The sequence below is a fragment of the Neolamprologus multifasciatus genome, chromosome 22 (genome assembly GCF_963576455.1).
Source record: "Neolamprologus multifasciatus chromosome 22, fNeoMul1.2, whole genome shotgun sequence".
Taxonomy (NCBI): domain Eukaryota; kingdom Metazoa; phylum Chordata; class Actinopteri; order Cichliformes; family Cichlidae; genus Neolamprologus; species Neolamprologus multifasciatus.
The window spans coordinates 7,051,336-7,075,339 of NC_140459.1; the positions used below are offsets into that span (position 1 = coordinate 7,051,336).

At 43.1% G+C, this 24,004-nt stretch overlaps 1 protein-coding gene and 1 long non-coding RNA gene across 7 annotated transcripts in view; both read left to right on the top strand.

Annotated features, from left to right (window-relative positions):
* The first annotated feature begins 1,545 nt into the window (after positions 1 to 1,545).
* cica (capicua transcriptional repressor a) overlaps positions 1,546 to 24,004 on the top strand; it is a 55,629-nt gene continuing 33,170 nt past the window's right edge. For 2 of the 6 annotated variants that reach the window (XM_085148444.1, XM_085148445.1), the window contains exons 1-3: positions 1,548 to 4,773; positions 9,128 to 12,682; positions 14,318 to 14,594. In XM_085148444.1, the coding sequence (XP_085004570.1) occupies positions 9,326 to 12,682; positions 14,318 to 14,594 (3,634 nt within the window). In that variant the 5' untranslated portion in view covers positions 1,548 to 4,773; positions 9,128 to 9,325. The other 4 variants (XM_085148443.1, XM_085148440.1, XM_085148441.1 and 1 more) reach the window with 4 other exon arrangements.
* Positions 14,601 to 21,101, top strand: LOC146492788 (uncharacterized). The gene is made up of 2 exons (XR_014871914.1): positions 14,601 to 17,702; positions 17,736 to 21,101. It is a non-coding gene; the product is annotated as an uncharacterized LOC146492788 (long non-coding RNA).

A 24,004-nucleotide genomic window follows, 5' to 3' on the forward strand; every position in this document is an offset into this window, starting at 1 on the left:
ATTCCAGTGGCCCCACATAAAGCAGAGTTAAGCCTGCTTCCAGAAACAATAGCCAACTGCTGCCACAAGATTCACTAATTTTAAGGATGGATGCAAAATGACAGAATGTTTTATAACAACACAGTTTGAAATGAAAGCAGAAAGACTGATTTGACCTTGGAAAACTTTCTTTAATATCTATTTTTAGATTTCACCAGACAGGCAGTGCTTATTTTGAAACAATGTCAATAGTTCTAGTTTATCTGTTACATTTAGCCAGCAGTTTACTTTCTTTATCCATACTAAGAACTGTAAGTGTTAGCTTCAACATTAGTTAATGATTTTGGATTTTTCAGCCAGCTATGTAGCTACTTTTCTGCAAGCTGTCAGGTCTGTTTAGCTAACAGTATTATCTGTTAGCTAAACAGGTTATCTGTTTAACCTGATTTTAGCTAATGATTACAGCAACGGTTTAATCTATAATTGTATCCAGTTGTTACAACTGCTCACCCCAATAACTGTATAGCATAATATTTCAGCTATTAACATCTATCCTTTTGTTAGATATTGTAAATGCAATCTATTCAGCTAATGCTGCACTAATTTATGACTTTTTTCTTGTTTGGCTAACTGTTTTGCTTATTTGATCTCAACTGCTAACCATAGTTTTACTTATAAATGATCAACTTTCTTTGTTCAGTTCAATCAGTATGTTTAACTAACAATTTATTGTGTATACATACTGTAGGCTAACACCGTCAGCGGTCAGCTATGCTCAAGGTATAACTTCAGTTGTTTTTTGTTAATTTTATCAAGCTACTTTACTGTAAGCTAACAGTTTCAGCTGCTTATGCATACTACATAGACTTTCTGACTTTCTGTAATCATTAGTATTAGCTATTGATTTCAGTTGTTGGTCATCATTTTAATGATTTATTTCAACTTTTTATTTATTTATTTTTTAATTTTGGTCAATTAATCACATTTAAGTCATTTATGTATTTGATTTAAACTGTTCTAAAAAAGACAAAAAACATCAAAGGTGACGGTACAGTCAGCTTATTTTAGCTTGTGTGCAGGCAAGAAAAAATGGTGTTGTAGTCCACACCTGTTGTGGAGTGAAAATGTGGTCATTAAATTTATTTTTATTACAAAAACAAACCAAAAAAGGCACAAGGAGGCTGAATTGAGGACAAAAATATCTTCATTGTACTGCTAATACAGCTGTTTGCAAACATCTGCACATGAAGCGTGCTAATGCAGAGCTAGCAGAGAACCAGGAGCGAGTGTATGCTGACCCTAGGCCTGCAGCCAGATCCTGATCTTCAGCAGATAACAAAGACAGGTTTACAGCACTGTAACCTCCATTTCTACCTGTGCATCTACTCAAGAAACACATTGCATGAACACTTTGAAGTCTCTTTGAGCTGGTTTGCAACATTACTTTGTGTCTGTGAAGGTTCTCAGTCATCCAGGTCATCGTAGTCAAAGGAGCTTGCAAAGAAAAGCGTCTGGACTTCTTTAAGTTAACTTAAAGAAGTCTTTAAGTCGTTAACTTAAAGAAGTCCAGACGCTTTTCTTTGCAAGCTCCTTTGACAACATTACTTTGTGTTGTCAGCTCTAAGTTCAAACGCTAAAAGAAAGGTCAGAGGTGTGTCATCAGCATATTCATTTGCGTCAGTGTGTGGGACGCTAGTCTGAGGTTTATATCCGCTGTTAAATATGTGTCAATAAATTTTAGGACATGTCACAATGCACCAGAAAATAATGCAGTGAGCTGTGTAACAAATTACTTTCTTAAGGGAGTAATTAAGTAATGTGTGATACATTGCTTCTTTTTTTTTTTTAAATAATAGCCCCAACACTGCTTTTAATTCAATGATAACTTTTCTGCTGAAAGACATTAATCTCCTTTTAAGTCTGCCTGAGATGATTATCCTGCAGTGCAATGAGTATTGCAGTACTCGGTATACAGAAGTAATACATCATTAACTACTATGATATTTTCTACTTATGTTCAACCAAGCCTTAAAGTCAGGTTTAGGGTTATCCAGGTTAGGCAGTTTACAAAAAGGAGGGTTAGCGTCATGTTAACCCATGAAATTCAAATGAAATGGTAGTTGATAAGCTGCAGGCTGAGGTAATATCACTCAGCGCATAGCTGAAATGTCTTTTTGTTTATTTAAAAGGTTATTGTACTGTGTGATGAGGAGTATTTCCACATATTTGGGGACAACCTTATTCATCTTAGACTGGAGAGTTATTTCAAGTTTTGCAGGCTTTTGTAGATAATTATACATGCATTATCTATGAGTGACTCCACACTCGTGTCAGATCGTATTACTCACACCCCAAGTGCAGGCTGTTAAATCTACTGTACACCTATTCAACTTCAAAATGCTGGGCAGGGTTGGAGAAGAGAAGTGCTGGACTCATCTCACTGGCGAATTGTTTCTTTTTTTAAAACACACACACACTTGAATTAGAGCATGTTAGAGTGTTGGGTCAGGCACAGTGCAGAGTCCCTGGAGCTGTTTAGCAGCTAAGTGGCCATAATGCATTTAGTGTAAAGTGACTGGGGCTTAGCCACAGCTCTCCGTCTCATTCTTAGAAAGTGTTCAGAGGTGCTAATACCGTCCGGATTTATGCCGCTCATTCACAAGCAGCTCGACTTCTGCGGCAAACAGCCGTTCTCAGTCTGAGAAGCTGTCCAACAATTTCTTTTTTTTTCTTACATGATTTATACCTGTCTCTTTGTCTCCCTTTCCCCCCTTTCTTTGCAGTCTCCTGTCCTTCTTTATTCACTCCACCTGTCTCACTTCCACCTTTCCTTTACATTTTGATTTCCAGCCTCACTCTAAGCATTGCAGAGACTTAAATCTCGGGTTTCCGTCTCACTCTAATGTCTCTCGACGGCGCCTTACGAAACCAGCCACCCCTCAAAGTTGCTACTCGCCCTACATTTCTTGAATACACACTTGTCTACAGTGAATGAGCAGAGGAAGAGACTGCAGTGCTTCACTATACAGGGTGTGGATGTCTGGAGATCCCACTCACTCTTAAGTGTGTGTGTGTATCTGATTTGCGAGTCACAGGTTCTTCATATGTGTACAGTTAATAAATGAAAGCTAAGCCCGAGCATGCCTGTGCAACCTAACACTTAGAATAAACCTGTGTTCTGTTTGTTGTACGTGCAACAGTGCCTGTTTGCATGCTCGAAGAGGCTGTACACACACAAAAGTCGGGTATATATGTGTGTGTGCTACAATCACGCACAGCTTATGTAACGCCCAGGCATGTTATAACTTCACTGCGCCTGCTGTGTGTGTGTAGGTGCCTGTGTTTATGTGTGTGCCCAGTTGTGTGTAGCTATGGAAGCGTGCCCGCTCGCCTGCGTGTACATGTGCGTGTGAGTGCGCCAGACAGACTGCAATGCCGCAACCAGCCAGCCAGCCAGCCAGCTCTGTATCATCACTGACCATGCTCGCCATCTGTGCCTGTAAGCTATAGAAACGGCGTGCCGCACTGCTACACAGCAACGCCATTAGTGTCTTAGGAAACTATGCTTCTGTGCTTCCATTACGTTCCGTGTTGTGCTGTATTCCTCAGGGTATATGCTCCTGCAAACATCTCCCACAGTGTATGTGTATGTGTGTGTGTGTGTTTGTGCAGGGAGGCCCACAGTGTATATGGGTCACTCTCTCAGGAGCCATAATCCCATGTTTGGACCAACTTACTCACTGGGGTTTCACTCCTTCTGTTTGGGCAAGCTGATGGCAACAAGCATAATGACCTCACCACACCACTCGGTCATTGGCCTGCAGACCTCGGGCCTCTCAGCCAATAACAGATGGCTCTGGTGACGTATAGCCCCCAGTGGCTGTCCTGATTGGCTGAGGAGGCGGGACAAAGGGGCACTGTGCTTTTTAGAGCGCCTCTGATTTGCTTAGAGGGTGAAAGAAGAATGGAAGAAGGGAAGGGAGAGAAAGCATGAGAATTTGGGAGTTGGTGTTTTTTTCTGTGTGGCTCCTGTTGAAACTACACTCAACCTGTGGCTTACATGGATCACAGTGCAGCTGTGCAGCACATAGGAACACATGCATATACATAAATAGCACACATGCAGCTAACGAAGCATACTAAATCTGCTTTAGAAACTGTGAGCTGAAGCTGGTGACCTGACATTTTGATCTTTATTAAATCTGATAATGTCATGGCAGTGATTTTTTTCTTCTCTGTCCACTAAAAGGAAGTCTAGCCTTTAGTTTGACAAGCCCATTTTTCTGCATTAATGTTTATAGCCAAATGTAAACGATAATAAAATAAATAAATAAAGGCAGGAGGAGAGAAAGGTTTCAGTCTCGTCCTGCGTGCCTGTATAGAGTCGCAGACATACCCACATAGCAGCTCCATTGGACGCAGCAGCCTTGCTCTCCGAACAGCTGTTCTGTGTTTTCCCACACTGTGATTGGCCACGATGCGCCGTCAATCAAATTTACTTTGACGTGCGGCCTCGCCCCTACTCGCCTTACGCGGCATCCTATTGGCTACTGTACGCGTTCGTGTTCCGCGATTGGTCGGACGGGCTGGTTGTCAAGGCTTTGGGGCTTCATTCACCATTTTGCGACTGTAGTGTAGAATGTACAGGGCAGTAGTTTTTCCTCCTTTTAAGTTGCTTTGCCGGAGAAACATGAACGGCCGCTAACTGGCAGCTGCGGACGTCTGGACACCCTGCCCTATTTTACCCAGCAAACTCATCAGAGAAACACACCGGGGTACTATACATGAGCTCTGGTGAGTACAGGCTGCCTACAAATCTTCTCCTGCAGCACTGCAGTGGGGCTTGTTGTGCGTTTGCTAACGTTGTTCATGTTTACCACAAACAGTATTAGCAGAGGAGCTGATCAGCACAGTTTGCTATATCTGGGTGGCCTGCGAAGAGACCGGAATGGGTGTCTTCTGCGAGAAAAAAAAACAGGGAGCGGTGCGGCTTAGGCATAGTGAGCCTGAAACTTTTCCACGAGAAAATAGAACGCCATAACAGCCGTTGGACTTTCCAGAAACAGCGCTTATTTACGAAAAACCTCGAAAACTCCTCGCTTGTCATCCTTTCTTCCTGTTTTTTATTAAATCAGCGTGGCTATTTGGATTGATATGTGGTTTTAAAGCGCTTGTAGAGGCCTTTTTTTTCTCCCCTTGGACTAGTTTGTGGCAACACACTGACACTAACCCCCCTCAAACCACCCCATGTAACACGGCTGCAATTATGCTAATAACGACGAGGGTGAATACTAAATTATCCTGGCAGCTTTAGCTATATTTTCACACGGTTGTCACTTTCGGATGGGCCAAACAAGCGAGTTTGTGTAGCTGTTTGTCGCTTTAAGGTCGTGTAAGCTGGCAGATATGGGCCATATATGGTGGCATTAAGGGTCAGTATGCCCGTTAAACCGGTTATTTCCCGGTAACAGTGAGTAGAGGATTTCCAAGAGGCCTTGTGTGTTTAGTTGAGGCCTGGTCGGTGCACGCCACGGCCTGCAGTGTTTGGAGTAAAACTGGTAGTAATCGCGGTACTACGAGGGCTTGACACGGCACTATCCAGCTAAAGCAGAGGTGACATCACCGCTTGTTGTTTGCATTTTGTGCTCTGGGGCCTTGTCTTGGTAAAGTTAACAGCTGTTATCTGCTCGGGTTTATGATTATGTATATATTGACCTGCCCTGTCGTCATTACAGCCTGTTATGAACTTGAAAAAAACTTTTAGATATCTGTCCACTAAATGTGGATTAGAAACGCACTTAGAAGGGACTTAAAGTTCACTCTGTCTATATTGTCATAGATATTACAGTTTTGTATGCACACTTACTAGGAGTGTACTTGAGGTGTCACAATAACCTCAGTATTTAAGAAAATGAACATGTCAGTAATGCATGCATTGTAATATAGTAAATAATAGGTGGATTATTCAATTTTATATTATTTTTAGTATTACAGACTCTCATGCCCATCTCCATTCATAGGTATTTTGGTTTTCATTAATTTGCGAGAAAAGTCAATGTATAGTAAACAAAATTATTGATGCATTTGTCTGATAGCATTGCTTCTTATTTTAGTATTGGCCTACCCTGCCCAAATAACTTTGTAGACGTGCTGTGCAATGTAAGAACACTTTCGGATATCATTTATTACAATGCGGGTTAATTAAATCTGGTTACGAGAGCCAAAATATCTGTAAGAGTTCACCTCTTGACACTATAATCTCTCACAGCTTCTAATAGTAAACAATAAGTGTGACCATAAACATCCTGTAGGGCATACAGTTTTGTATGTATGGGGAATATATGTCCTAGAAGGGTCACAAAAAACATGATTTTGAAAATTAAATATCAATAACGTGTAGTTCTTTTTTAACCAGTATAATCCAAAGCTGTCTTCTATCATATTATGCTTATACATATGACCTGCCCTGTTGTTATTGTAGTTTTGTAGTGATCCTAATATGAACTTTAATCATAGGCTCTGCATATAAGAAAACTAAAGGATATTACACATTGAAGACATCATAAGGAACCGGTGTCTCTAAAAGGTCACAGCTTGACATTAGAGATCCTTGCCACATATTGTAGTGAGGTTTATGGCAGTGTTGGCATAAATGTTATTGAGGACATAACGTTTTGTGTGCACAAGGAATATATGTACTAGACAAGTCATGATAACCATGATTGTATTGTAAACACCTGCATTTTCAAACTCTCTCATAACCTCCACGCACTTCTAGTTTCATTAAAATATATTTTAACTACTTTACTTGCAGGATATCTATTTCAGTGTATAAAATGCCTAGAAAAAAATGAAAAATGGTTCAGTGTGTGTCAAATAAGGTAACACAGACTAATTTACTTTCCTGTACTTGGACCCATGGTGCTTTTACATGCACTGGCATGCATACACCCCTCCTCAAGACTCTTTCCAAGCTAGGAAAACCTTGTTCGAGTTAATTTCTGATAAGACTGGGAATGTTTTATATCAATTAAAGTAAAGTAAAAATCACCCTATGATTCAGTTCATGCATGATTTCATAATGATTTTGGCACAGTTATGGTAGAAAAGTGGCTTACACTTGAACAGACGCCTATTCAGACTAAATGATCTGTCAGTCATGTTTTTCTCTTTCTCTCATATGACTTATATCAGCTCCATGGGGCCTACAGTCGGTATTCACAACAGCTCAAATGCTATTTTGCAAGTAAATTACGACTGAACTTGTTACCCCGCTCTTTATGTGCGGCTCATGATTACATGAATGTGAAACATTAAAGCCACAGACCTACTTTACCTCCCATATGGACTCCCTTGCACCATATTTCACTGAGGTTACTGTGTGTTGTGTCAGTTTGCCTTTAAGCTCTTATCGTACGGCCCATGACTCTGACACCAGCTGTTGTACACAGTGCACTACTGAGTAAACACATGTAGCATACCTCTATCGTGACCAAGTAAGGCCAGCTGCCAAATTATTTTATGGTGTCTGCTCTACAGTTGTCTGTCCTAAATAGGGATTTACATAGAAGCCAGTGATGGCTATGAGCTCTCAACCTCTCCGTGTGCACTATCAGCTATCAGCACATAGATGTTTGCTTTGTGTGATGTGTGTGTATGTGCGTGTGGCCTTGAGACAGGCGGCACTCATCTCTGAAAATGGATTTCTCTCCAGCCGATATGATGTGTCAGATATTAAAAGGACCTGAATGAATGCAAGCCTTCACAGACAAACAGGAAGGCAGCAAAAGGGAACAGAGACGAGCAGACAGAGAGACCGAGACTAGTGGGAGGACGAATGTAGAAACAGGGACAGGCAGGCAGACAGGTAAGTTAACAGCCAAACTGTCACTGACAAGTAGACATGCCTTGTGGTTGGTTGATAGACATCATAACAGAACATTTTGACAGTGACCATCACAGCTGGAGTGAGGAGTTACATGACAGAGTATATAAGGGCTGTGTTGACACTCCCTCTTATATACATGTTTCTGTATCTATGGAGACTTCACTTCCCAAAGAGATAAGCTAGAGACCACAGCAGCTACAGCCTGAGGCAAGTCCAGCGCACACCAGCCACACAGCAAACAAACCAGCTAAGTGATCACAGCTAAATCAATCTGTTTTACTTTCTAAACGTGAGTCTGAGCTGTGAATGAGGCTGGTGCAGAATAAGAGATAATCTGAATGACTCTGGCACGGCTAAGAGCGCTGCTGAATGACTCTGGTGTGGAATAGCAATTATTGTGAACAACTCTCTGTTTCTGGATGACTGCGGCACAAAAACGAGTATAGAGACTAAGTGGAAGGAGAGGAAGGAAAACGGGGGAGATGAGAGGTAAAAAAAAAACAACAAACAAACAAAAATCGATATTGTGGAAAGAGCGAATGCAGGCAAGGAGGATAAGAAAGAAAGCATAGCAAAGAGAGAGGGAGGAATAAAGTAACGGGAAGTTAGGTAATGGTCTTCCACAGGAAATGGAGTTAGTTGTAGGGGCGGATTGCTCTGCTTTGAAATACATAGATAAAGGTCGCCACTGAGAAAGAGAGAGAGAGAGCGAGAGAGAGAGAGAGAGAGAGAGAAAGGGAGGGTTTCAGTATGTGAGCAAAGAAGGAATTCCCCCGCCTCTACTGCCCGGGCCAAGAAGTAGTGTGTGCGTGAGTGTGTGAGAGAGGATTGCATGCAGAAAGGCTTGTCTGGGCAAATTGCAGAGTGCTCCTCACTATTTCCATGCTGCGCTGTAAGCCTACATTGTGTTTATCCTACAATATGGCCTCCTGTTTTCAATATGTACCTGGTATGGATGTAGGTCTTGTGTAATGTGAGTAGAAACTGTTATGTAATGAATTAATGTGTAATGAATTTGTAGATGAGTCATGTTCATTACTACTCTAATACGATGGTGCATCATTTAGCGGGGAATACATTTATTTGAATTATAATTTAACTGTTTGTTACAATTATTTTTTTAATATCGTTGCTGTGTTTTTGTTTTTGACTACTTGCCGTTTTTAGAATGTTTTCAGAAATTACTTTGAGTTGTGTTTCTGTCTGAGTGTCTTTGCTGCACGCGAAACCCACACTCACCTGTTCTTCTCCTCTTTTCAGAGTCTCTGGAATAAGGTGGGCAAGTCGCGCAACAGACACGAGACAGGATGAGAGTGAGAGGGCCTGGCAGAGAAAGAAAATAGAGTGAAAGGAAAGGAGGAGGAAATAACGCGGCAGCGCAAGAGAGGAACGTCAAGGAGAATCTCTGGGATAAATAAATAAAAGAGTTGTTTTGAGAAAAAGGAACTAGATGAAAAGATGAAGCCAATAAAAAAGCGCTCCCCTCCCTCCACCCGGGCTAAAGGAGGAAAGCGGCGAGGAGCGGGGGATACCCTGGAAGGAGGAGAGAAGAGAGACTCAGATGAGAACAGAGACAGAAGCAGATCTCCGCAAAACCGAACTCCCTCCTCCTCGTTATCTTCTAACTCACATTCAGAGTCTCCACAGGCGGACGCATCCAGAACGCGGGACTCTTCAGATGGGGAGGGGAGGTCTGCTGCCAGCAGCGGTGGTGGCAGCAGCCACTGTGACAGCAGCGGCAGCAGTTGTAGTAACAGTAGTACACCAAGCGCCAACAACAGTCCAAACCCCGCCTCCAGCCGGAAAACAGCCACCTTCAAGGCCCGCGTCCCCAAAAAGAAGTACACCTCCGAACACTGCTCATCTAATACTGCTGGTAACCATAGCAACCCTGCATCCAGCACGCCCCCTCCTTTTTCTCTGAGCCAGGAGTCAGCGGGTCCAGGAATCGACATCAGCGTCTCGCATTCTGACGGGAACGGTCAGAGTAGGAGCTTGATGGATGACTTCCACAGTCGTACCACCAGCAGGGAGGGGTCTCAGGACTCCCCGGGACCGCCAACCCTGTCGCTTGGAGGGGAAAAACCCAGAGGAGGTGAAGGAGTGACAGATGCAGAGCAGGTGTCCCCAAGCCCGCTGCCCCGCTGCTCCTCAACAGACACAGCCAGCGAGCACTCGGCTGACCTGGAGGTAGTTGGTGACACACCCCCTCAGATGTCGACACACAGAACGTCTAGTCTCCCTGACGCACTGTCCGATGCTCTGGCCAAAGGCCTGAAGAATCAGCGGATCCTCGCCCGCCAGCTCAGGAGAAGAAGTGATGAGGAGGGAGGAAGTGACAGGAGGCACGACTTGGTATTCCGGGCTGGCGTGGTCCGTAACGTCAGTGGTGAATATGGAAGCCTGGAGGTTCAGCTGAACGGGGAGAAGACGTTATGCCGCTATCCATACCGACATGAGAGCCCCCCAGGGGTGGTGGACATTATCCTAGATGCCCCACCTCCTGGTGTGCATCCAGTACCTATAGGCACCCGTGTCTGTGTACCATTTGGGAACGAGGAGGGCAACGAGAGCCAATGGCAATGGTACCGAGAAGGTGTGGTGACACAGGTAGACCCACACCCTGCGGTGGCTAACCGCTACCGTGTCCTGCTGTCTGAAGAAAGGCCTCACTCTCTAGATGATGAAGAAAACAACAGGGGTGCTACCCAGGCAGTATGGGTCTCCAGACAAACACTCCGGCTTCTGGTGCCACCCTGGGACTTGGATTTGCCTTCTGCTGGTGGACATGAAGTAGAAGAGGGGGTAAGAGACAAGGAGAGAGATCAGGAGGAAAGGGAAGAGATGGATTTGGAGGTGAGCCATTTGAGTCAAGGAATGACCCCGAGCATGGGATCAATGTTAGGGAGAGGAATGCCCTACCAAGGAATGCTTCCTGTTTCCTCCACATCGGGCCACAGCATCACCTCGCCCGTTACTCCGACTTCAGTCCTCAGCCTGGCTCCTGGGCGAGAGAGGGAAATCGAGAAGGACTTGGAGTGGGAGTCACAGAGAAACCATGGAAGAGAGAGGGAAAGAGAGCGAGAAAGGGAAAACAGTGTAAAGCAGCAGCAACAGCAGCAGCATCACCCATATATGCCCCTCACCCCTGAAGAAGACATGGAAGACCACTTCAACATGGTCCAAGTGGGGCAGATTATATCTGGGGGCAAGCCTATGACAGTTCCCCATCATCGTCACATTGTTTCTAAGACCCCGTCTGGCTACCTCAACCCCCATCCCCACTTGTCTGTGGTGCGAGGCATCGGGATTCCCCCTGCTCACATGACCTTGAATCCCCACCCCTCTCCTTCACCTGTCCTGTTAGGCCTTGACCCAGCAGCTGCAGCAGCCGCAGCAGCTGGAGCTGTCATTACCACCCCTCAGCTCCATCCTCTCCCTCCCATCACCTCTTCCACTACATCCTCCTCCAGAGTGGATAAGACATCGGGGGGAGGTTCTGCCAGCAGTGGAGCAGGTGGTGGATCCGGATCAGGTTCGACATCCTCCTCCTCGTCACGTTCCCGGACTCCGCTGACAGCTGCCCAGCAAAAATACAAGAAGGGAGACGTGGTGTGCACGCCGACAGGTATCCGAAAGAAGTTCAACGGGAAGCAGTGGAGGAGACTGTGCTCTCGGGAGGGCTGCTCCAAAGAGTCCCAGCGGCGAGGGTACTGCTCCAGACACCTCTCCATGAGGACCAAGGAGATGGAAGCCAGTGGAGGGGGCCGGGATCGGGGCGGCGCCAGCAGCACAGGGACCCTAACACCATCTGACCTCCGACTCAGTGGTGGGAGAGCCAGTTCAGAGTTTGACTGGGATGAGACATCACGGGAGAGCAGTGAGGCCAGCAGCCGTGGAGGAGACTCTCGCCCCCGCCTCGTCCTTCCCTCGCTGCTCCCCCAGGACCTTTCTCGCTTCGACTTCGATGAATGTGAGGCGGCAACTATGCTCGTCTCTCTCGGGGGCTCTCGTTCTGGCACGCCTTCATTCTCCCCCATCTCCAACCAGTCACCCTTCTCACCCACGCCATCCCCGTCACCCTCTCCGCTCTTCGGTTTCCGCCCTGCCAATTTCAGCCCCATCAATGCTACTGCCTCACTTACCCCACGCCGCCCCCGACAGCTAAGCGGCACTAAGATGGGTACGCCAGGCGCAGAGAGAGAGCGCCATCTGTCAGGGATTGTGCCCACTTTTCAGACCAACCTGACTTTTACAGTCCCGATGAGCCCCAGCAAGAGGAAGTTCGACTCCCACCCGCCCCCACCGCTACCTGCTGTCCAGGACTACCAGACCAAACCTGAGCAACAGCAGCTGGTGGGTGTTGGGGGTGGAATGGTGGGAGACCCACCCATGGGCCATAGCCCTGCTGCCTTCAGAGTGCTCTCCCCCCAGAGTCAGCCCACAACACCTTCCTCACTTTCCTTCTCACGTCCTCGTAGCGCCACCAGCAGGCCACCATCCTCTGCCGCCTCCACGCCTCCACCCATGTTAGTCTCTCCAACTCCTCCTTCACCACTTCCCCAGGAGCCGTCCCCACGCCGCATCGTGCCCCTCCGGGACTCCCCAGTCATTGTACGCAACCCAGATGTCCCCTTGGCCAAATTCTCCGATGGCCCGTCAGGAAAGAGAGAGAGAAGCAGGTCGAGGGAGCACAGCCAGCACACAGCTCCCCCAGGCCTGCAGGCCCCCGTCCCCATCAACGGGGCAGCCACCAACGGGGCAGTTCTCCTCCGCAATCCCACATCCACGCTCGTCCTGGTCACATCCAGCTCGGTAAGGACGTCATTCTTTTTTTTGTAATATATGACTATGTACTGCATAGGGTCATAGGTTTGTATTTTATATCTCTAATATTTTAATTATGTCTTTATTAGCTCATATTATAGAGCATTTATAGGTGTTAGGGCAACAGAAATAAAGTGAGAAAGCTTTCTTAAATAACATACAACTGGTGTGATCACCACTTTCCTTCCAAAGAGTGATTGTCAAGCTAAAAAGAGCTCACATCCCCAAACCCCACAGTTTTTATCAGTTTACAATGAAAAGGATTCGAGCTGTATTTTAGTAAAATAAATATAAGATACCTTTGTTTGAGTGTTTTATTTATAATGATTCATTCAGCCTGTTCTTACACCAGTTTGGCCCCAGTGGGGGTTAGTCTAGTCCTTCCTTCTCTTGAATTAATAAAATGTTACTTGCCTTGTGGTTTTCAAATTGCTGAAAACAAAAGATCAAACAAAATACATTTAAAAGTGAGCAACAATACCTCTTTCCATGACAGTTACTCAAGAAAATCCTGAAACCTTGAACACTTTAATGTAGTGACTTGTCATTTACTTTCTGCCAAATTTTGAACCACATCGCTCTGTAGAAGGAAGCAAACGTCCAACCATAAGCATTAATGGTGACCACTCTGCTAAGCTGCCATGTTTGCCATCTGAGCACTTCTTCTGACTGGCCGGAGTGCTTCAGTTGGAAGAAAACATCAATGTTTGTGATTTTTTTTGAGTAACTGCGTCACAGGGCTGTAGACTTAATTGAGTTTTAATTTAGAGTAAAATTTTGGTTTCTCGCAGTAATAAAAACAAGACAATTGAGACAAAACACTTATTGTCCCACAATCTATTTTGCTGCAATGTTCTCCAGCCCATCGTTTTCTTTTACTTTTTCCTCTCTGTGACAGTCCAGAGTCACTCTCCATTAGACTGCAGGAGGTTTAGTTCATATGTATTTATTATTTATTTAGTTTTAAGTTAGTTTTTTGGTAAGTGAGGATCCCTAATGGCTTATGATTTCCAGAAAGAGATTTTCACATGTATTTTTGCCACTTTGTTACCACAAACATTTAATGTCATTATATTGAATAAAAGGTGTGTGACTTCTTGACAACTTATACCAAAGCGATCTAGATGGACAAGTGAAACTATAGGCCAAAGACAAAATAAGTAATTTCGAGGTGAACTGTCTCTTTAAAACAGCAACAATTTATGCAGGTCCATGTTTTTTTTAAAGATATGACTGGTAGACTGGTTTGCGTGCATTCCCAGACTGACTTCATGAAGTTGACGTCAAGTCTCTTTTGGGGCCTGCTTGTTCCAAAGTTTGTTCTAACTAAAGAATAAATTTGGGACCAATCAGGTGCCTCTGATGATATTCGTGATGAATCTCACCCTCTAAAATAGCCTACAGTTGTGCATGGGACTGCACATCATTATCACCTAAACCTTGTACATTTTGTATTTTGAGCTGTGACACCCAGAGTTGGGGTAAGGAATCCATTAAAATGAGATTAAACAGTTTTGAAACCATTTCACACCTGGAAATGGCATTACCAGCTGCAGGATGTTTTGAATAATCCGAGTTTCCTTAAAATACTATAAATATTTTTTTTTGATGTCTCTTCCCCAGTCCTTGACTCCAGCCACAGGGGGCCACGCTTCCCTCTCCAGCCCCTCCACTCCTGGGTCCATGTCTTCTTCATCAAGCTCTGTGTTCTCCTCGTCTGGTTCCGGAGGCAGGGAGAGGGAGAGGAAACCCGAAGGGCATCAGGACGCCAGTGGAGGGGCGCTGCCACAGCCGGTAGCCTGTCATCCCACACCAACAGCCCTGCTGCCCCTCATACTACCAGCAGAGTCGCCTCACCCTGCGCCACGCAAGCAAATCATCATGGGACGCCCAGGGACCGGTAAGAAACGAGGGGGAGGGGAAATGGGAGATCATTTCTTTGTGGTCTGAACCTCTGTTCTGTCAGATTTAGAGTCAGCTGAGCCACACAGCCTAAAGTGTGAAGAGATATGCAGCTTGTATCTTATGCACTCTGGCCCAGTACCTCTCACTTTCAGTATCTCTCTAGGGTTACAGCTGTGTCATCAATGCTTTGGCTATGACTCACGTACACTTTACTATTGTTCCCTTGCTTTCAGATGGCTTTTTGTTTGTTTGTTTTTTTTCTCTTTGTTTCTGTTTTCAGAAAGTTTATAAGAATTTTTCCACTGCGTTGGGCTTCGCAGAGGACTGGTATTTTCTTAGAAATGCTAGAATTTGACTTTTAAGATATTACACAGGCTACAACAAGGAAAAGCAATTCCATTAATGTGAAATATACTCTTAGCAAAGAAGTAGAAGAGTCACAGATGAATAAAATACAGATGAAGTGGTTGTTTGTGTTTATTCAGAGGCATTTTCGACTCAAACTTTAGTTCATTTTAGGTCACACATGCAGTTTTTGTTGTAGACTAAGGATACCGTACAGTACAAGGCTTGAAATTTGAATTTTAAAAAAGAATCCCTCCTTTAATTACTTCCCACAGGGGGAATTTATACACTTTGGGGACAGGATACTACATTATTCTGTTCTTACCTCAGTCTGTGTTGTCGTTCTTCACAGACTAAATCATTGCCATTCATCATTTCTGCTGCCCGTGTGTTTTATGGCTTTCTTTTCTCTTGCCTCCATGGCTGCGCTGGTAGTTTTCTTACTTAGCTCGCTCTTAATGGCCATGCATTCATTACTGGTTCTGCTCAACATTATTATATCTCTGCAACTGTGTGTTAGAATGTCCCACTTTATGTGTGCAGGAATTGATTAAATCATATGCAACACCCACAATCCCACCCTGACATTCCAGCGGGGATATATTTATTTTCCTTTTGGTTATCAATGTTGTCTTAAATTGTACCATCAGGAGAGCCTTTAAAATACCAGCTGTGCTGTAGTTGTGTTAAGATGCCGTTTTGCATGAGGGAGAAAGGAAAGAAAGATTGAGTGCTTGTCCATAATTGGTAAACATAATGAGGTCTGTAAGCTGATACTTATAAGAAAGAAGAATAGCTTAGAAAACTGCTTTCTAATGAGGCTTCTATATCAAGCAGGGTTCAGAAGTAGTGAACTCCATGGTTCTCTAAAGGTTGTAGGCCTGTTATAAATCACTCTTACTAAAGTCTAATAAGACGTGGATAACTCCGGTTCTCAATTGAGACAGATTGTGCCACTAATTATATTCCATTTAAGAGTGTTTGCAGTCAACAGTACCTCACAGATTATCCATTATAGGGCAGATTTACTAATGACAGAGAAAGTGCAAAACCCCCAATGGCTGTTGGGATTTACAAAAGAGGTGCAGTGAAAAGTTAGCAATATTTGGAGGGGTAATTTTATACTCAATGAGGTGTTCAGTGCTCGAAATGGTAGCAGTAGTTGCCACTATGAGTGTTTTTGCAATTTCAAGAGAATCAGGGATATTTTCCATCGTTGTCCTTCCTCACATGGAGTGAATAGTCTGTTTCAAACACATTTGCATTACTGGAACTACGTCTTGTGGTTTCGGTGAAGGAGCTGCCTACAGAGAGCACGCAGGAGGGAGTGCACATGACACCCACTCTTTAGTAATGAATGCACTGGACAATTATCTGCTCTATTCTCACATCAGCACAATCTGACGTCGCACAGATGTTGTATTGGGGAGCTGGCAGGTTGAAGACTGGCAAATGCCCGATCTGCATGTGTCAGACTTTTGCATTCTCACGTGGATTTCTGTTGGGTGATGTGAAGAATTCAGGGCTGCACTGCATGTGTGAAAACAGCTAATTTATTTGGAATAAGTGCGTAATCGCTGATCAAGTCTGAGTGTGTGCCATGGCTATCCACTGGCAGTAAATTTAGTCTTTAAAGTAAGGGCGCAGTTGAAAGTACCAAGTAGAAAGCTTCACTTGAGTTGTTAGCAGATTACTCGAACCTTCATCAAGCGTGCTCTTGGTGGATTATGCTGGTGATTACTGAAATGAATCAGCTCTTCCTGTGTTCATAAATCGCACGCCTCAACTTTCCCCTTCCTCTGGACCTTATTTGTGATTTTAGCTGCACACTAATGTGCACTCTGTAAGCTGGATTTATAGTACTATGTTAAATCTGTGGTTTAAAATCTATGCTACAGCCTACAGTGTAGCTTGATCTCCACAGAAATGTAACTACAGGTTACAGCGACATGGATCTCACAAACTGAACTGTGACAGGTCTGTTCAGTAATAATATGCAGCGCAAATGCATTTTATTTTCTTAGGGTTTTAGTTTTAGCTATCTTGCTCAGTAGGCTGTAGATGTTAGTTTTTTTGCCAGTGTATTCATATACACAGAATATGTGTAGACTCTGTTTGTTGTGAATCCTTTTCTCCTTCCTATGATTCAGTAATAGTAACTGTTGTTAAAGATTTATTAGCTCCAAGCCCATCATGAACGGCTCGGTTTCACTCCTGATGGCAGAGCAATGTAGACACACCAGGGTGCACCAAATATAAATGCAAACAGTACTGCACTACTACTACAAATTAGTATTGCAATATTCTAACAGATGTTATCCATGTGCATTAAAGAGTGAGGACGTAACAATTCTGAAGCTAAGACCAAAACCTTGCATCATCCATTGTTCCCTGACCCAAAGCAGAGCTGCTCGCCTGACGAAAGCTGTAATGTTCACGCAGTGAGGGAAATATAAACACATCAGAATGACTGAGTTTATTCTTTGTTTAAGAGCTAATTATGATCAAGTGATGTGGACTGTGGTAAAAAAATGATTCTCTATTTTTTGTTGTTGCTTGTGTAATAACCAGAGTTGCTTACAGTTTTGTATATTTTTATTAGTTACATTGTTTAAAAATGTTTTGTTTCAATTTAGTTTTATTTAGTTTTTGCTAATTTCTATAAGTGATTATTATAATTCAGGGCAGATTTAAAGAGTCCAGAATAGCTGGGTGATAGGTTACAGTCATGCAGTGATCCCGGTCTGAGATGACTCTAGTTGTGTTGGCAAATGTAACCGAGCTGACAAAGACTAAAACTGGGGAAAATTTGTCCAGATTTTTATTTTAATTTCAGTAGTTTTTTTTTAAATTTCTTTTCTTTAAAAAAAAAATCTAATTCTTATCTTTATTTCAGTTAAGTAAAAGGTTATTTTCACAGCTACTTTCAGATTACTGTGTTTAGTTCACTATTATAACCTTGGTTTGAACTAAGCTGTAGTTTTTGCAACACAACTACTAGGCAGCTAGGAAGAAACCAGAGCACCAGCACTGATCCAACAGAAATTGTTTATAACACATGTGACAGAAAGTAAAAATAATATTATTTTCTGCTTTAATTTCACTTGACTGTAACTCTTCTGCCAGAAGCTGAGACCAGTTTAAATGAATCTTCTCACCCAGTCAGGTGGTGGGATGTAAGAAAATTGGCTAGCGAGAAACGGAGGTGCTTGGGTTCATCATCTACTTTGTGCTTGTTTCCATGCCAACTTTGTGATATTACAGCCTGGGCAAGCTCAGAAATGTTACTTTGAATATATGAATGACAAAGATTGTTTCCATTTAAAATGCCTGATTTCTCATTTTGTGTCATTTTGATGCAGCACTTTGTAAATCTGAAAACTGAAAGTGGAGGATATTGGCAATTTATAGGTTGGTTGGTTTCACGGTTGATAGTGAGATGATGTAGAAGCAGAATATTTTGCACAGGCAGTCACGTAGACGAGGATAAACATAGACATAGCTGCAGATTAGTTTAAGACAGGGGTTCTTTAAGTTTTAACGACTGAATGAAGGGAGCCATGATACAAATGAAGGCTACAGAGGATAAATGCACACGTCAGACAAAATAACGCTAAAAGCTGACATTTATTTATTAAACATGAAGATAACAGAAAGCTTCATGAGAACCTGCTGACAGAGAGAGTAAGAGATTGCCTGTATGAAATGAACACGTTATTTTTATCATTAGTTTTACTGGGATTAGTATTAGTATGCTTACATGATTGGAGAAGTTACCTGTGGCCATTTCCTCCTGGCCAGAGTTTTCTTGATGCCCGTCTCCATCTCCGTCTCTGACATGTCAAGGGTGGATTGCATGTGATCTTAGCTTGGACTTGTTGATGGTGGAGAAGGTTCTGTTTTATTTATATGTCAAACAGAGAGGCCACTCTCTTTGTATGCTTGTTTAAGTGCAGAGTGTCGACACTCGGAGTCCGTCGGTGCTACGTAGAGCTTTGTTCAAGAGGCAGTGTCAAAAATATGTGCATTAGCTGGTAATGTTGGATGCTTTTATTTGTGTCTTTGTTCCTAAGTAAACAGCAGTTCTGATATATGTCTAAAGAACGTCTTTGTCATAAAGTAAAAGTGTATTAACAGCAAAAATTGCGCAGTAGAGCCACTGTCTGTGGTTCTTTCTCTTCATCGTGAACTTTGCTTACATTTCCTTTCCCCTTTAAACAATTAATTAGCATTTGATCCACGTGTGATGTCATCCCCATCAGGCTATGTGTTTTCGGCTTTTTTGGTATCTGTAGCCTTTGCATTAATTGTACTGGTTGTATCGTGTGTGCAAACAAAATGAAACCTTGAATCCTGCACAAGCTTGAAGGAGTCATTGAAACTCACTGAGGTCGATGAGTAATGGCCTTTACGGCCTGTCATGACTTCACTTCTTGGTCAGTCGCTCTAGTGTTAAGGTTGCTGGTTTATGTTTCAAAATGCATTTGCTGCTTTTAGATTGTTTTTAATGCAGTACAGATCTTGGTTTTTGTTGGTATTTGTATTTTTCGGTGCTGTTTTTCAAAGAGGAGATGAAATCGCTTTCAATATTGGTGCACCCACAGGTCAGTAAAATTTTACTGAGGGCCACCAAAAAAAAATTTGTTCTTCTAGTGGGCACTTGAAAGTGGCTACAGAAGCAAGTTAGTGCCCACAGATAAAATGTTAAAATGTTGAACTCTACATCAGAAATAAACATGTTTACACCCTGGCACCGCAAACTATTTTGGTCTTTATTGATAGTTACCACATATATATAAACTGTAAGGGGGTGATTGTTTTTAACTCATTCTCTTGGATGCTGGTGAGGCTGAAAATTAGGTTCAATTTCAATCCAGTTAAATTTTATTTAGACAGCGCCAAATCACAACAACAGTCGCCTCAAGATGCTTAGTATTATAAGGTAGACCCTACAATAATATATGCCGAGAAAAACCCAGCAATCATATGACCCCCTATGAGCAAGCACTTTGGCAATAGTGGGAAGGAAAAACTCCCTTTTAACAGGAAGAAACCTCCAGCTGACCCAGGCTCAGGGAGGGGCGGGGCCATCTGCTATGACAGGAAATGCTGTGAAAGAGAGCCAGATATTAATAACAAGTGATTCAGTGCAGAGAGGTCTGTTAACACATCGTGAGTAAGAAAGGTGACTGAAGAAGAAATACTCAATGCATCATGGGAATCCCCCAGCAGCCTACATCTAATGCAGCATAACTAAGGGAGGATTCAGGGTCACCTGATCCAACCCTAACTACGTATATATGCTTAGAGGCTTGGCTGCTTACATTGACAGCTCTCCTCATTAACTGGACGCACTGAAAACTGGTCCGATCCGCTGTGATTGGGGCATTGGTGCCTTTATAGCATTTTTAATGCAGTTGGTTTTGCTGTGTAGTTATTTGTCTAGTTTGTGCTCCAGTCTGGATGAGTGAAATTGTGCAGCTTAATTAGTATATTACTATTACCAGGTAACAGTTTATGAATGCAGCTCAACAGAGTTTCCCCTCATCCAAATATGGTAACTTCCCGAACCATTTGCCATTTTCCCAGATGCAAAAATGCAGGATTCAAAAGGTGGAGTCAAGAAAATGATGGATGGATACAACTGTGTCTTTGTCCATGTTTTATGTTCAGTCTACACTTTAAAGCCATGAACACAAGTGGCAAAACTATCAGCTTTGCTTCTCGAGGATCTTTGAGTTCCTCAAGTTATGATTTCATATCCTCCTTTGTGATTAAATGAGAATATCTTGTCTTGACTCAAATGTTAAAAATGACTTTAAAGTGAAACAGTTTCTTCTGAGGTATGAATATCGAAAGCTTTGATGCATCAGTCGCTCTGGCAACCACTCAGACCTGCTGCTCGCTGTGTGTAATCTGTGACTCAGTGTGTGTAGTGTCACAGTTATCGAGTGTGCAGCGGGTGTCACCCTTTTTATATGTGTACCATGTGTGTGAGCACGCGTGTGTGTAAGGGAGTGATAAGGGGTGTTTCACTTTAAACTTAAAAAGGGCGAGAATATCGACATGTCTAGACATGCAAAACTGAGAGCGGGAGTGCAGAGAGCAACAAGGACATTCACACCTCCTACACACAACACACACACAGACACACACACAAACAAACATGCAAGCACGCACACTTGTTCCAGACAATCAACAACCTCAGACAGGGCATTAAGGGCAGGTCCAGCGTGATATGAATGTGTTTCATTGCTCTCAGCAGAAAAAGGAGCAATCGTATTGCTGGCGTGTTGTCATGGATACACTGTTTCCACCGGTAGAATTAGTGCAGTAAAGCGTTCAGGCCTGAGCTGATTACTGGTGTGCACTCTTCTCTCCCCCCTCTCTCCTTCTCTCTCCCTATCACATCCCTCGCACTGCTGCTAACAGCCACCTGCCTCTGTAGCATAACGTTTCCTCCGCCATACATTTTTTAAAACACCTAGAGCCATCGCGGGCCCAGAAACAAACACAGAAGAAGGCAGAGCAGGCCCCACGGCTGAGATCTCTCCTAAATATAGCCCAGCTCAAGTGCAGCTGCATTAGCATCACAAGTTTCATTACTGCTCCCTTTGAGTGCATCTGCAGTCTTCAGTGACGGAGAAGAAGGAGGAATAAGAGCTCAGAAGTAGCTCAGGAGCTGTTTTATTGCTATACTCTCCACCCACGGGAGTGATTATTAGGAAAGGTCTAGTGGTAGTAACGTGCAGTCATGGGTCAGATGCATAGTTTTCCCCACTTTAAATCGTGTGCAAGTCTTTATCAGTTCAGCCTTTTGCTTGCCACTAAACCAATAAAAACATCTGATGTAGATATCCGAGCAGTGCTTCTCTGTGATAGTTTCGCAACTCACTACACTGTCACTGTCATTAGTTGATCAGTGCACTTCACCTCTTCCGGGTGTTAGCATTTCCTTAAAATGTTCAAAGTATCTCTAGCCAGGTTTTTCACAGCTAAAATAACCTAAACTGAAAAATAAAACTACCCACCGTTGCATTTGGCAATATTCTGGTATGTCACAACCACAGAGAGTATAAAACGTGGACATAATCACCATGACATCACCCACTGGTTTGTGAAGGCAGCTATGAAGCCTTGCGTCGAGCATTTTCACTGTCGCCATCTTAGTGTTTTGAAACTGGATGTGATGAGTGAGGGTTAGATCTCGCTAATGGCTTGTAAATCACAAGAGACAAGAAACCCCCTCCCTGCTCTCACCAATGAGCTTCAGACTTTGCTTTTTTGACAAAGCTAATGGTTAAGACCTCCAAGTATGCCTTCGCCTTAGTTATCCCGCTATAGGCTCATGCTGCTGGGGACTTCCCCTCTTTTTACTAACCATGTTTTATATACCACAGCTGCATGTCTGTCTTTGTGTCTCTCTTTTTTCTCTCCCTTCAACCCCAAACTGGCGGGGCTCAAGGCTGCCACTCCCTGAGCATGGTTATGTTGGAGGTCTCTTCCTGTTAAAACAATGTCCTTCTCCCCACTCTTGCCAAATAGTTGCTTATGTGTCTGTTACAATACCATGTTTGCAATGTAAAGTTCCTTGTGTGATATGTTTAGATTTCGAGATTTTAGCCTTTACAACATGTACTACACAGATGAGCAGGTCGTAGTAGTAATTATTGTAATTGACCACATCTGTGGTTTGAAACAGCAAAATGTGTTGCATGTCGACAGTTTGAAATTCACGCTTCTTTCTATTGTTACAATAATTCGTGACATTATAACCGTATCCTATTGAGCGGCTCATTTAAACTAGCAGACTGTCATTAGTTACACTTTATTTGAAAGGGTCTTAATTCTCTTAATTTGGTCTTATAGCCAATTCAAGAAATGTCTTCACTGAATATTCTACAGTAACAAATGTCTGCACGAGGACTTATTTGATTATTAGGATCCCCATTAGCTGTAACACAAAGCACAGCTATTCCTTCTGGGGTGGGCGTGTATATTAACACATTTTAAAACAGTGATGTAAAACAGCGTGACTTCTCATAAGCCTTTAACTTGTGGATGAGGTGTAACCAGTTGCCCAGAAGTCATGTGACGTGTCATATAGCTGTGAGAGAAGTCTGTATGAATCGGTTTATCACAAATGAAGTGCGTCGTGTGTTTCAGTCGAGCAGTATACATAAATAGCCGTAGACCTGCCTGTAATTTGCCACACACAGAAATCAAGTGTAATTTTGTTTGGGATTGTTTGTTTATGTCTCGTGTTTATGTAATGAACGGTTGCTATGGTTGCTATCAAATGTTGTCTCTGCTCTTCCTTAAAATGTCTGCATCAGCTGATTTGTTCTTGATTAAGACCTTCAACCTCGCGGGTTTAAGAGCAGTGCAGCTGGATTTTACCTTCAACCGACTAATGAGGAAAACAACAATAACGTGTGTGAATTGTTTTGCATTTAAGGACTTTCCCGAGCATCTTAGCAAAGCGTCTTGTGGTGTGTAAAGAATTTGAATAAGCCTCACTTCCTCAACTGAAGTTCCCTTTACAAACAGTAGTATAAACTGGGAGAAAGAAGTACGGAGTCCAGAAGTCTCAGTGCTGTGATCCTAGTCATGTGATCCGAGAATCTGCATCTAAAGGATTTCTTAAACACAGTGAAACTAACAGCAGCTACAGTACATCCAAGATGCACTTCTTTTTCTTACTTGTCTAGCTCAGCAGTATCTAGATCTTCATTTAGAAGAGCAATAGCTGGCAAATGGTTAGCTATATTTAGACCATTTTAATACTTAATTATATAATTATAAATGGAAATGGAAACTGGACATGTCAGTGCTGCAGCGAAGAGTTCACCACCAGTTCGTTTCCACCAGGCTGGACTTGAATCTGGACTAATGGAGGCAGGGGAGGAGCAGAGAACTGGGAGTAACTAAAGCTGAATGCTTTATCAAATAAACTCAGTAGAGATGTCTAAAATACCATGCCTCTGTAATTAATATAACTAGAAAGGTTAGTGGTGTATAATTCGACAGTTTAACAAGTTTATGTAGCTTAGTTTCCAT